This window comes from Coturnix japonica, chromosome 1, assembly GCF_054131305.1.
Source record: "Coturnix japonica strain WE chromosome 1, WE-NBRP24, whole genome shotgun sequence".
NCBI lineage: Eukaryota > Metazoa > Chordata > Aves > Galliformes > Phasianidae > Coturnix > Coturnix japonica.
The window spans coordinates 27,572,690-27,587,521 of NC_140663.1; the positions used below are offsets into that span (position 1 = coordinate 27,572,690).

At 44.0% G+C, this 14,832-nt stretch overlaps 1 protein-coding gene and 1 long non-coding RNA gene across 2 annotated transcripts; both read right to left on the bottom strand.

Annotated features, from left to right (window-relative positions):
* Positions 1-219: 219 nt before the first annotated feature.
* On the bottom strand, positions 220-6,493 carry LOC146762335 (uncharacterized). The gene is made up of 3 exons (XR_014942228.1): positions 5,919-6,493; positions 4,388-4,570; positions 220-1,206 (listed from the first exon to the last, which is right to left on the bottom strand). It is a non-coding gene; the product is annotated as an uncharacterized LOC146762335 (long non-coding RNA).
* A 4,714-nt stretch (positions 6,494-11,207) lies between these two features.
* Positions 11,208-13,313, bottom strand: LOC146762336 (uncharacterized). Its single transcript, XM_085552302.1, has 3 exons — positions 13,155-13,313; positions 12,545-12,758; positions 11,208-12,385 (listed from the first exon to the last, which is right to left on the bottom strand). Exons 1-3 carry the CDS (start codon positions 13,311-13,313, stop codon positions 11,814-11,816), a joined length of 945 nt encoding a protein of 314 aa, XP_085408428.1. The 3' UTR covers positions 11,208-11,813.
* Positions 13,314-14,832: the final 1,519 nt, after the last annotated feature.

Consider the following 14,832-nt stretch of genomic DNA (forward strand, 5'->3'; position numbering starts at 1 on the left):
GGTTTCATAGATATAAAGTCAATACACATTTATATTATAGGTAGGTTCACTAACACAGGAAAATATGTGTGAAAATAGAGTTTGGTATTGGTTAAACACTCATGTTTAATACAGCAGTGTCTCTACATTTCATAATTAGCTGTTTCTGATTTGTTTTTCTTTCCTAGCATATAGAGACTGAACTTTAAGAACATATTTGGAAAAAAAAGGAAAGCAAACTAAAGGGATTTACAGCATTTTAATGAAATAAAAATCTTGTGTGTGAGGCATCAATGACATTTAAGAGAAAAAAACCCCATGATGCTGCCCTCCCAATTCAGCCACAACAATTCTGAAGCATCTGGCACCTTGGATTTTACATGGAGTGTTGAACTGGGAGCTGTTTCAGGAGAAAATTGAAGTTACGTGGAAGAGAAATCCTTTTATAACACTAAGTTATTTACACAGTGTTTCTCCAACGTGTGACAAGTGCAACAGTTGGGCTGGAAGAGTATGGAACTTGTAGCTAAAATGTGAATTAACTGTTTTTAAAAACACACAATTAAGTCAGTCTGTCTTCACAATCCCCAACTTTCCATATCCTCTGCTCTAGCTCATATACATAATAATAGTTTTTTATCATGACAAAAGGATTCTAGAAGAAGAACATGAATTTAGACAACTTTGAGAACCTGTCTTCTCAAGGCCTAATCTGTATGACATCTCACTACATACACTGAGGCACTTGACTCATCATTTTTGAGCTTCCCAAGGCTTCCAAGCAATTCAAGGCTATACCGCTGCTGGAACTGTAACAAGTTACAAGCAGTTGCGTTGTTCCACTGAAGCCTAAGTCCTTGCTGCTGACGTAAAAGACCAGAGGTGATGAGGCTGATGTTGCTGCATCATCGTAGGCTCCAGCCCAAGCCTCCCTCTTCCATCATCAGAACAGTGAGACTTGCACCGTGAGGTGTTAAAAAGAGCTGCCTCTCCCCTTCCTTTTCTAAAACACAGCCCAGGATTGGTATGACTGATAGGGAACTAGTTGAAAACAAATAGTTAAAGTAAATACTTTCTTTTCATTAACATAACTGTACTGTATATACCATAAAATTCTAATTTGGGAATCATTTAATTCTTCCTTCTGTATTTATGGAGAGTTCATGAACTGATGTGCTGCAGCTCCAGTACCAAAGTGTTGCAGAAAGGAGGAAGAGGAAGCAGAAGCTGGAAAGAATGATAAAACAATTCAGACTTGACTGAAATTAAAACCAATGAGACTACAGGGGGGCAGCAGTTTATACACAATGGGAGACAACACAGTGCTTCAGCACTAAACTTTAATGTTGACCTAAAACAAGAACCTTAACAAACTCAAGCCTATGGCATGTGCTATCTTTCACATCTGTGTGAAGATGTGCGGGAAGCACAGCCATTCCAGCAATATCCCATATTTGCATAGGCATGGAATTTCATATATATATATATTGACATATATACCACATATATATATACACACACACATATATAACTTAAAAATTAAGCAAAATTAAATATATAAAACATATAAACATATATGTATAGAAAACTTAATAACAGATGTGCTGCTGTCCAAAAGGTTCTATCTTACAATTCTTCTTGAATGGAGATACTTGCTTCTAACTCCCAGTTCTTAAAATAAGCAGCAAACATAGCTTTTTATGGATATCCAGGCTCCACTTCCTGCCAATGTCAAGGACAACAGACTCCAGATTTTAGGTCCTGGGAGGCACTACAACATTCTGAACATAAAGCCTCCAAAGCAGACAACATAAAGAAAATAGAAGGTGTTGATAAGCAAAAATGCTTTTTCCCTTAGTAATTCAGGTAGTATCTGCTTCCATTCCATCAAGGACGTGCTGCGTGTATAATGAAAGTTAGTCTTCTATTACTGCTTCCGTGAAAATACCACAAAATGACAGTTGTACCCTGCCTGCTCTAAAAAAGAAATAAAAGCACAGTTGACTATTCAGCCAGGTGCACTCCCTTCAGAACATTTGTAGCAACACAGCTACAAGCTAGAGGAAATATTTATCCAAAAGCCCACCAACTCTCTTCATTGTCCTCTTAAGCTGCAATAGGGAAGTAGTATCAGTACCTAACAGCCTTGATTTCAGGCTCCCTGCACTTTTTAATTGCTGTGAAGAGGAACAGTGCTTTGTCCTGATACTCCTACCTGAATGATGAAGATACTAGAGCCTCTGAAGATACGACAGTGAAAGAAAGTAGCTTGCCTTCCCCAGGCTGATTACTTCCACCTTCTCTTGAACAAAACCTTCTTAGGTACACCTTTAAAAGGTAACTTTTACGTCCTGCACATTTTCACCTGAATTAATCTTCTTCTAGGTTACAGTATGGCTGCACAAATGCCAGTGCCAGGAAGAAAAAAGAGGATGAGGGTGAATTATTTCCTCCTTTTCAGAGGCAGCACCAATTTAAGCTGTAATTCAACAAACTGTTGTATAATTCACTATTACCAAACACTTAGCAGCAGTGCAACTTCACATATGAAGAAATGAGTTTGAGTATTTAGAAAGTAACTATAAAACGTTATCATTGCTGTTCAGAAACCATGTTGTCAGACTGCTACCAATCCACAAGCAGCTAACTTGGCAATTAGTTTAGTATTAAGTGATGCCATTAAGCAAATTATTTACCCTCATCAGTGATTTGCCTAAAACTGCAGTGGTTCCTAAAACTAGAGCACATTTTTCTACCTTTTTCTACCTTTTTAAGGTTTATAGGACTCTGAGGTGCATAGAATATTTTGCCCCCAATTAGTTTTATGGACTGGGGTATGAATAGTCCAAATACACAGTTTGGCACGCAGTTCACCAGCAACTTCCCATAGTAGCCTGTCTGTGGTAATGACATGTCATTTCTGTACATTGTGTAAATTTCTGGCTCTGACTTTGTACTTCAATAAAATCTGTTTGCATAGCTCGTACTTCTCCTTTCACTATCAGGCAGGCAGAAATTCAAACAACAAAACTTCACTGTTTGTGTCTGTAAGTTAAATAAGCAGTGCAAAGGATATTTTCAAATTCCATATGAGAATGAGCAAACCACTGCTAAATTATACAGAAATTGCAGTGTACTTTATGAAGTGACTGATGTGCAAAGGAAGAAGACAAGTATCAGATGCTTGAAATTCTCCCATCTCCACACCCTCTTATTTCTTGTGTAAGTGATGCATCACTGAACAGGAGGAAAGTGCTTTGGACGGCTAAATTCTGGGATAACAAACTATAAGTGTATGTATACCTGAACTGTGTGTAACGTATTCAAACAAAAGACTGCACTTTTTTTTTTTTGTAATAACAATCTACTTCTTTCTTCCATTTTCACACACACAAAAAGCCAAGAACTCCTTTTTTAGAGCTCAGAATACATGTGAAGTATTTCAAGATAGCAAACCCTTAGCAAAAACTGATAACAATGCTGCAGAATATGATCTCAACTGGTGAGTTTCTTTGCAAGTTTCATTACTATCTTAGAGAAGTGAATTGGCAGCAGCTTTGTCCAATTAACTTTGACATGAACAAAGTGTGATAAAGAGAACTATTTATCAGTACTTACGCCCTGATACTTTTATCATCCATAAAAGCATCACACACTATACCAAGCGTCCAGTTATGAGAGATGATCCAACATTTTCTAAGCACCACCACACCAGTTCCAACAGATTTACTTGTAGACACAAATTCATTTAAGAAATTTGAGTCCAGGTCTTGGAGAAAGCTACAGGAGCTGCAACTGCAAAAGCTCCTGTTCTCTTACTGATAGGTGGAGGGCAGCAGCAGCAAACAGAAACAGCTCACTCCGTGAGGCTGGCACAGGGCTGCATTTGATAGTTTACACTCTAAATGTGCCACCCCAGATAGCCAGCGTGCACTACTCTTCTGCTGCCACACCCACGCATGTGCACCTGCTTACCGGCTACTTCCAAGAGCTCAAGTTCAAATAGCTTCATCTGCATTTATAAAGCAATGGGATTTGAGTTTATGACATTTATTGATAGCTCACATTTAAGATGAGCACCCTTTACTAATTAACTCAAAATTAGTTTTGCAGTTGGTGGCTTTGCTTTTCTTTTAGGAGGCCCTAACAATAACCAGTGGGCAGTACTCTGCTGACAAAGGACTTTGACACTTTGACAAGGGACTTTGGCCCTTTGACACTGCACAGAGGGGCAACTTTCATTAGCCAGGACAACCCTTTTCCAAAACAACAGAAACGGAGACATTCTAACCTGGAGCTTTGGTCTTCAAGGCAACTCTTTGGGCATATAATTTGTGATGGAATATGTCATCTACCAAGGCAACCTGTTGGACTACCTAAAAGGCCATTTAAAATCCTGTCCACTTACCCTTCAGACATTTGAAAACATCACATCCCCTCACTTTCTGTGACAACGATATTGAAGAATACAGAAGCTGCTTCAGTGATTTGTTTGAGAACTGCCACTTTGTTCCCAGCTGGCAATGAGCCACTTGCAGGGATGCAGAGGTCAGCTTTGCTGGCTTCTATACCCAGGAACCGCAACTTGCCACTGAAATGAGTAAAAACAAACAAAATTCAAACAAATCTAAGTCTTCATTTCTTCATCTTCCCTGGGACTACACAGCACCAAAAAGGAGCCTTTTGGTGACCCTTCACTATAACAAACATCCAGGATTATACATGAATATCTTGGGGAATATTATATGGAAAAAAAAATAATCATTAATGTTCCTAACTGTAAGCCACAAAACCCTCAAGTGACTGTATTTATGAAGACTTATGAAGAAACCAGAAACTCTTCCTTCTCCTTCAACCACTTTTTTCCTCTCCTTTTCTCAATTGAGAGGCATACAGACATAGGGTACCCTTCTACGTTCTAATTATACTGCAATAAGTCATGTCCGAGACATCTTGTTAGGATGGGATGGAGACAGGATAAGGACTGCTTATAATAAAGCAAACTGCTTTACAAAGCTCTTCTATCATTGTCACACCAAACTGGAATCGGTAGTACCACAATATGGACAAAATGCTCTTATCATTATAGTCTGTGGCCATTAACCAAACAATGATTTTTTTTTTCCCCCTAAATAAAATTAAGCAATAAAACAAACAAATAAAAAGAGAGAGATCAGATAATACTTGCTAGGCAAAGCTTTTATTACCAATGATACCACCAGAGGCCCTTAAACGGAGAATCGCACACCAGGGTAGTCCTTAGAGAATTTTCCCAAGACATTCAGTGAGGTGATCAAACTGTTCCAGACAGTCTGGACTGACACGCTGTAACCACAGTTACAGGTAGCACAGGATGGCAAGCACAGCTCAGCCTAACAAAGCAATACAGCTCTGATGCTATCAAGTGGCCAGTTAATATGCCCAATGCTACAGAACTGCCATAAGGCCATTTGACGAAGTCACCACCAAAACTCCCATTGTGAGGAACGTGTTTACAAGTACAGGACTTGCTACCCTCCTTTCATACACTGGCTCTGTACTTCACATTGTTATTCTCAGTCATTAGCATTATCCTGAAACGACCTGAGGATATTACAAGACAGCTGACTTCCTGTATTCAAGCCCATGGACAGACAGGTTGCAATCATACCATATATCATATGTAAAGTCTGTAGTTGCAAACGGTGCCAAATGGCTACTAAGATACATTTGCAGGATTCTACTTCAAGAGGACTTCAGGTTCCAAGACATCTTTTAAGGAACAATGGAAGATATACAGTTGTTTCCCCCTCCTTCCCCCCCAAAGATGAATCAGTCTGATCAGTCTTTAGGGAGATTTTCCAACTGCATATCATGATAAACCAATTAACTTTTGAATCTCAAGCTGCACGTGGAAAAAAAAAAAAAAAAAAAAGGACCAAAAAAAAACCTCAACCCACCCAGAGGCCAGCAGAAGGGAGCTTTTCTGACAACTGCACGGCATCAGCATCAGCAGTGTTGCAGTTTGGGTTACTCCCACGTGAGGCATCAGCGGGGACTGCAATTAGTGCCGGGGCTGCACTGCGCTCGGTGCTCCCTCTTCTGGCACCCAGGCCAGGAGATGGCCGTGGCACATGGCAGAGTGCAGGAAGCAGGCCGCAGGGGGCACGGAAAGTCCTAATAATGCAGACAGGAGCACAGAATGGATGGACAAGCTGCCAAAGTAGCCTCCAGCTGAATTAAACAATGAAGCCATGGTGAGCTCTTCTACTGCTGAGCTGTCTTCACTCTTAAATAACCTGTAAATTGTAACCAATAAAACTCTGCCTTTATTAAGTGAAGTACACCCCAAATCAGCAGCCATTCTTGCAGTGAATCCTTGTGCCTTAACTTTGGCAACACTGATGATAATGTTACTACCTCTCAATTTTGTTAACTCATTCGTATACGTGAAGCATTTAGGTATTTTTCTAGTGTAATCATTGGAAAAAGCAAAAATCCACTATTCAGATAAACATTTAAACACAATGTAGATATAGATGTAATACTCCCCTCCATTCCTTTAAATTCAGCAAGCAGAATGCAGCTCAAACGGAAGGATCCTGTATAAAAAAAGTGTGATCATATAATTAAAGACACATACAATATCACACAAGAAAAATTCCTACCTAAAGGGTGAAAAATTCAGTGCTCGTTACATTTACATGTTAATTTTGTGCGTAATCACACAGCACCTTAATGTTCTGATGCAGATAGAAACTATCAGACATCTATTTATAGTCAGGAACTCTTTGGCATATGAAAAATAAAAGAGTAAATCATGTGTCTCTCTATTTTCTTCTAGAAATAAAGAAATGGATCCTGAGATGAACTTGCCTCCAGGCAGTTACCCAAAATCATAAAATTCATCCTAAGCACCATCTTTGAAGGCTTAGTTAGAACATTTTGGCAAGAGGACAGAGATGGTATTTAAAGCAAGGAAACTCGCACCATCAAATATCTGCTATGATTTTTGTATAGCACTGCAAACATGACACAAACACCTGGATTAAGGATATGGCTCCATTTTCCTAAGTGCTAAGCAGAACTAAATCCAAGGGAATGCAATGGGGGGTCTGTAGCAGCTTGGAGACCTCTTGAAGAAAAACTATCACCCACATTGTTTAATTTCTCTTGCACACAGTGAGGAATGAGCCCAGACTTAGTAAAATGTAGGTAGATCAAACACTATTCTAAGGGTACACTTACAGTCAGACTTCATTTCCGTTGTCTCATAAATCTACCTGGACTTGTAGCACTGAAAAATAAATCCAACATCACTTTGTAAATTAATATAAGGGTAACTCGATGATGGATGAAATGACAAAGGAAGAAGTTTCATTCTGAGAAACTAAACCATATCAAAACCTTACTGAACACCGCTGTTGACACTGGAGAACACAACACAAGCAGTCCCTGGTGCAGCACATGACTTATGACACTTGTTTGCGTTCTAGAAACTGAAATAAAATACTTAAAACGATAAAACCTTGAGATTCTCAATTGTGTGAGCACGTGCTGAACTATTTATTTCTAAATCAGCCAAAGACGGAAACAAAGTCTGCATCAACTGCTCCTAAGGAGATGTATGTGAAGCGGATGCCACTGAGTTACTTATCACTACTGAGAGGCTGCCAGAGTAGGGTTTACTCTATCAGTTGTTCTTTTTGTTGGTTCATTTTTTCACTCTCTTGCTTGCACACACATTATTTTTTCCATCTCCTTCTTCCTTCTTCAGCAGGACTGAAAAAATTCTTCAAGCTTCTGTACTGTTCTCTGACAGGCAAGGAAGTCTCAAGAGAATGGTGAGACCTCTCCCTAGAGCGATGTTCCCCAACACAGCACACAGTCTAGATAAGGACAAGATAATGTAAGACATTTTAACACTGCTACTTCACCTTATACCCACAGATTATGTTTTTGCCTCTTGGTAAGGAGCTAGAAAATTTAGGAAACTGTGTTCACTCTTCTCTCAAGAACATAACAAGTACTTCTCAGCTCAGAGGCAGACTCTCCCAGATCTGCACATTAGTTACTCTTAAATATAGGGATCCTGGCACCTTTGGAAACCACAAAAAGTCAAGAGCTGGTGGTACAGAATCATACAATCACCTGACTTAGAATTAACAGAATCACTGAAGTTGGAAAAGACCTCTAAGACCACCTAGTCCAACCATCAACCCACTGCTACCATGCCCACTAAACCAAGCCCCTAAATGCCATGTGAGCATCTTCAGTTATCCTGTGCAACAAGATTCTGTCTGAGACAGATCTTATGCTCAAGTTTGAAACCCAGAAGAGCAGCAGCCCAGCCTCATAAACCTTTCTGTAGTACGCAGAGAAGATGAGCACTGTAGATTCTCCAAAGAACTTTGAATGCTATCACTTACTGCAAGCAACAGGAACTGATACCTGACTATATTTGACAGGCCTTTATATGTAAATACCATCAAAAACTGTATTTTTCTTTCAGTTAAGCTGAACAGAGGAATATTCCTTTTTATCTGGGCAACCCAGCAGCACTCAATGCAATGCTGCTCACCCATCTGTAGTCTGTAAGGCCAGTAATCCCTAGTAAGCAAGGCACCAAGAGACAGTGACAATTACAGATAAACATCAAGTTTTCTCCCTCAGAAGCACATCTGTGGGTACTCATATTTTTCCACTGCTGTTAAGTATCTGATTGGTGTGGGCAATTTCAAAAGCAATGTTTAATTGGTCTTTCTTTCACTTACTACCAGAGTTTTCAGAAGTTTTGCAGTGTGTATTATAATAAAATGCATAAACTGTCACATGTAACGTCAGTCCACACATTTACACTAAATCCCTTTTCATTTATGTCTCTATAAAAGTTAACTACAGCACCTGCTTAGCACTCACAAAAATTTCTACGTATTTTTAGCTACTGTTGACTGCCTTTTGAATTGGTGAAAATACAAGGATGAGACAGTGGTATGTGATGAGTGACTGCTGCTGGCAGATCTGTAATACCGAGAACGCTCACATGAGTAGCATTTTATCACATGAACTTCTAAGATGAAGTTATTAGGCCTGGTTTTCAACATTAATGAGACCTCCCACACCAGTGTTGTGCTACCATTCTTGTTCCGCAAAAACCTTTAAAGTCTGAGCCAAATATAACGATCATTTCTGCATTTCTGAGCACAGCTCCTTTTAAACATTCAAAAGAACTTCTTTCCGTTTTGCATCTCAATCGAACTTTCACACATGCCACCAGAAACATGAATCACACTCGTGTTATTTCAGGGAACAAGTACAGCTAGTGGCAGGGACAGCACGCCATCCACTAGATCATGCAGTCATACAGGCAATCACAAGCTAATGCTGCAAATGGGTCATTTACTAAGTGCAAACCCATTCTTATTCTTAAAAAACATCATTGTCCTGATGGCAAATCGGTGTATGACATCTGCACTTCTTGTAAGAACCTCCAAAAAGTATTTCCACTACTGAGGCCTTGGTTTGTATTATACGTATGATGGCATACAAAATGCAGCACGTAATTTGGCCTGATAAATGTAAGAAAAGGCTATGAATTCATTAACCTAACCTTACTGTTGAAGCATGGCCAATCCCAAGCGTTCAGAACACAAAAGTCAGGACCTACAAAAGAATTATGATTTCAGAAGCACTGCAGTTTTGAAATCAAGCGGGAGCATGTTCACGTATTTATTTTTTCCTTCTCCTTCAGCTGCTTTCAGGGTTTTCCTGCTTCGTGTTTCATACTACACTGCTCAACCAAGGAACTTTCAACTATGAAGTGTTTTTAAACTGGGGCCTAGATGATCCTAAAATGTATCAATCCCAATAGCTGGGTTTCTGCGAAGAACAGCAAATACTGGAAAATTACAAGAGTTATTGATAATATTTTAAAAAGCATTTTAAGTGATTTACTTGATGATTTAACACTGTGTTAATGGAGCCCATTTTTTCAGCCATTCTACTTCCTGAGAAGTAATAACTGAAAAATAAGATTAGGAAGGCATACAACACATTCAGAAGGGAAGTATCTATGAAGTAAATGACTTACAAGGTTTATTCTTTTCAACACAAAAGCATTATTTATTTATTTATGTAAGGTAGCCCAAAACAAGCCTGCAAGGAAGGGCAGTTAACTCCTCTAATCGTAATGGAAATTTTGTATGAGCATGCAGAAGCAGACCATAATATTGCACATTTGCTTCCCCTTTGCTCTAGTGTCTAGCATTTAATTTCATGTATTGAATTCTTTTATTTATGATTTAATAAACTACTATTGAATAGTAGCCACTTACTACAAAGCAGCATCTTGAAGAACCAGCCAGCGTATTCATGTGAAATGAAGTTATAAAACATTACTTAGTAAGAAGGTGTAGGACTTATCCCTTGCTGAGCAAACACCTCTTGTTAAAAGGTGCATTTGTCACAGCGAGCTGCGCAAACAGTGAAGCCTTTGGCCTAATATACATGGTTATCTCCAATACTTCAATACATCTTATTAAAACACTTGAGATGAATGTCACTAAAATATACTAAAATATACTTCTAACCCCTTCTCCTTTATCCAACGTAATTCTTGTGTTTATTTCTAGGCTGCACCTACATTAATGCCCCACTGCTGCCTGCAGTCTTCAGAGTGATTTTAGTCTCTCCTCTAGCCCGACTTAATAGGCTGCATTTTCTAAAAACACACATATATACACACACTGGCATATACACACAAATTAACTACCCCAAGTTCAGTTTCTAAAGATTTACTGTTAACCACTTAATGTAAATAGCGCTCAGCTAGTGATACTAGTTACTCTAATCAATCCATAATGTTGCCACAGTTCATGACAAGCACAAGCAAAAGTGAAAATGGAAATGAGCAAGAGTAATTCACCCACCAGAAAGCCAATGCAGTCAGTGGCACGCTGACAAGAGCAATTGCGGCCTGAGCTCTGGACAGGAACAGTTGGTCAGACAGGTGATAAGCACAGAATTTAGTATTAAAGATTTGGGGGGAAAGGCTTGAAACTGCAACACAGGACACAGCTATCAGGATAGAGAATTTGTTCAACACAGTGACACTCAGAAAACAACAACAACCCCAACCACCACTATCAAACAGTGACAGTTCAATTACTGGACCTGCACTGCCTGCAAGAACGCTGCTCCCACACACACCACTAACACACAGAAACTCATGGCACATATTAACTTCTATAAACAGTTAATAATAGCACAGATTTTATTTTACAATTTAAATTAATTCAAATTGCTTTGACAGCTACTATACAGACAAATAAAGGAATATATATATAAAAACAAAACGCATGCTCCAACACTTTTCCCTTTTAACCATCTGATCTTTAATACACAACAAGCCATATTTCCTAATTCTTAACTAGAAATGTATTTTTGATACATTAACAATCATTACGTTAACAATGCAATACATCAGCTCCTTTATTTAGTTATCTTTAAATGCATGCATATTAAGGCACGTAAGTCAGGAAAAACCCCTTAATTCATAAGCCCAAAGAGAGGGGAGCTCCTGACAGCATAAAAATAGCAAGCCAGGCGATGCAACGCATCCTCATCACATGGATCTCCATCCATTTCAGCGACATGCCGAAGAACCGAGCCACAGAAACCCAGCCGCGTTAATGTAAAACAGCAATTATTACCGAGCCGGCATCACAAGAGCCCCATACAGACATTCTGTACCTGGCTGCTGGATAGTGTTACTTGAAGCATCAGCCTAATAGCCGGTTTATTCATAAGGCACGCAACTAAAATGAAACAAACAGTAATTAAGTGCCGGCAGTGACCTAGTTAGCTCGGTGTGGCGCTGGATCGCCCTGGCACTCATTGCAGGCTCGCCACGATCCGACGGCAGCGCTCCCTCCGCCCGGGGAGCAGCGCCTCAGCCCCGCAGCCCCGCACTCCCGGAGCCCTCGGTAGCGGCTCCACAGCCATGGCCGCCGTCGCCGCCTCTTCTTTCCTCTCCTCGCCTCGCTTCCCTTCCCCTCCCCCGCGCCGCCGCTCCGCGCTGGGACGAGGCCGGCTCTGACGCGCTCGCTGCTCGCGTCCCCCTTCACCTCCCTCTCCTCCCTCCCCCAACGCGCGCTGTATAGAAAATCTCCTCTCGGCGGCGGGAGGGCGGTGAAATCCTTCGCTCTCCTCCCTCCGCTCTCCGTAACGCGAGCGAGCCGCCGCCTTCTGTTCCTCAGCCTTGGCCAAGTCGGCGTTTTGTTGACAGGCTCTGCCGGGCACAAAATGGGGCTGCCGCTTCCATGGGCGCCGCCATTTTGTGAGGAGCCGCCGCGGCTGGCTGCGGCCGCAGCCCCGGTACCGACGGCAGCGGCGGGTCCGGGCGCGGCGCGGCGGCGGCCGCCGGGGTCTGTTTAATGGTTGAATAGAGTGACCCCCTCCAGGGAATCCCCAGCTGACGGTTACGTAAGGGACCGTGCGCGACTGCCGCTCCGCATGGCAGCACACCGAGCCCTGCTACGCAACGCGCCCGGCCGCCCGCCGCCACCCACCGCCCGGTGCCGCTCACCTCTACCGCCGCCCCTCGCCGAGGGGGACCCCGTGGCTGCGAGAAGGCACGGCCGGCAGCTGGCTCCTGAAGGCAGGGTGCGCTGCAAGGAGCGACATGGAGCCTCAGCCGCTTGTTTGTTTTCAGCCTCTCTGGCTTTGGGAGCCTCGCTGCTGAAATAGCAGAAACCCGGCAGTGCCACAGACGGGGGTGCAGCACAGGAGCTGCTGCGGGTCTAATCTAAGCGTGTCTCCTAACGCTACAGCAAAGACATTGCATTTCTTACACTGCAATGCACGCACCACCACTCCGTCCACACTGAGAGGCCCATGTTCAATATTTATTAATTCGAAACTGTTATTTCTTTGCTAGCACGAGTGTGACCTGAGGGCAGACCTTCAGCAAGCACCTGGCTGCATGTCTCCATGTCTGCATTCTAGATGAAACAGCACTCGAGAGGAAAAAATCTTCCTAAATATAAATATATATATATTCCTAAATATAAATATATATATATATACACACATATATATGTTTTATTTCCCGAAATAAGTTAGCCCATGGAATAGAAGGGACTTAGTTTCCCTCTAAGTGCTCCCTTGGGGCCATAATGTGCCCCACAGCTCCTTACTGACTTTAACAACGAGTTGTGCTTAAGGACAACACAAGGCCCCGCCTGGCCCTGGCTTTCAGCGCTGCCCGTGACGGAGCGCTCCCCCGCAGCCCCACCTGCAGCTCCGTTAGGGGCAGGGAGGCGCAGGGCCCACCTGGAGCCCTGCAGCTTCACCATGGGGATGGTTGGGGCTCAAGGCCCCGCAGGCCCGTGTGTGCCCAGCTGCCCGGCCTGGCCGCAGGTACCTTCCTGCGCTCCCAGGAGCTGGATACACGTGATGAGGGAAATATTTACAAATACTGCACCACCATATGTGGAGAGGAAGGTGGGCTGCCGCTTCTGGCTAACGCCTGGCTGCGGTGAGGGCCGCGTCCTTCCTTCTTCAGCAATGTTGTGCTTCTGCGTTCTTTTCCACAACGTACAGACACATCGGCATATCTTGGATGGAGCGGGGCAGCCCTAAAGCTGTCCGGTTACAGGGCACGCTATCTTCAGGAGAAGAAAAATACGCGTTCGTGGGGCCTGCCGGAGTCCCGGCCCTGCCGCAGCCTTCCGGGGCACCACCGGCTCCCTCGGGGCAGTGCGGGCCCCCCGGCCCGGAGCGGGGCACCGGCCGCCCCCGCCGCTCCCCACCCCCACTTCATCCGGGGAGATTTCCTGTCCTTGGGAACACCTCTGGCCGGGGGACTCCAAACTTTTCCGAAAGTCAAAATCCGGCAGTGCCCCCTTCCGTCGCTGTCGCCTCTCCCCCCCCCCCCAACCCCCCGCCCCGAACTCGGGTGGCTCGGCTCGGCCCCGTTACCCGGCCCGGCGCTCCGAGCCCACCTCTCCCGCCCTCCCCCTGGAGCGGGGAGCGGCCGCTCGAGCGAGCCCGGCGCGGCGGGCGCGTTTCCCGGCCCTCGCCCTGGAACAACCGGTAGTAGCCGTTTTTTTTTTTGGGGGGGGGGTTGTGTTTTTTTTTTTCCCTCCCCTCTCGTCCCTCTCCCTCTCCTCTTTCCGCCCGGCTTTGTGTGAAGTTTGCGGCACATTGCAGATGAGCCCTTAGCGGCGAGAGGAGCCTATTGTTCCCCGCCAGGAACTGCTTGCTGGGGCTGCGCTGGCTTTTGCCTTCGGAGCTGCCTCGTGCAGTACCGGGAGCGGCCTCCGGGCTCCGCTGTGTTGCGCTCTCGTCCAGGCAGAAGCACGGCGGCCTCAGATCTTTTTGTCTGAGAGAGAAGAGAAGTGAATCCCGTTGCCGCCGCCACCGCCGCCGCCGCCGCCGTAGCCGTGCAGTGTGTGTGTGAGCGAGAGGAGGGAGCGAGCGAGGGAGAGGGCGACCGCGCGGAGCCGCGTCTGTAACACACACACACTGTCAGTACCTCACTCCGGCTCCCCCCACCCCGCCACAACAGTAACCCAATTCATTGTGTGATCCAGCAGCACCATGTTGAGTCTCATGTGCAGGCTGGATCGGTTGGGTTCGCGGTGCTGAGAGCGGCAGCGGGAGGAGGAATCGCGGAGCGTGCCCCTCTCGCTCCCGTGTGTGTGCCCGCGCGCTGTGTGGAGGCAGGACTCGCGGTTACCGCACTCGGGGCTCCCTTATTCCTTTTAAACTTTTTTTCAAGCAAGCCCCTCTCCATGGCCGATCCCCGGCCGAGCACGGGCACCTGGGTCTCTTAAAGGCGAGGAGGAGCCGAGGATTGTTGTTGTTGTCGTC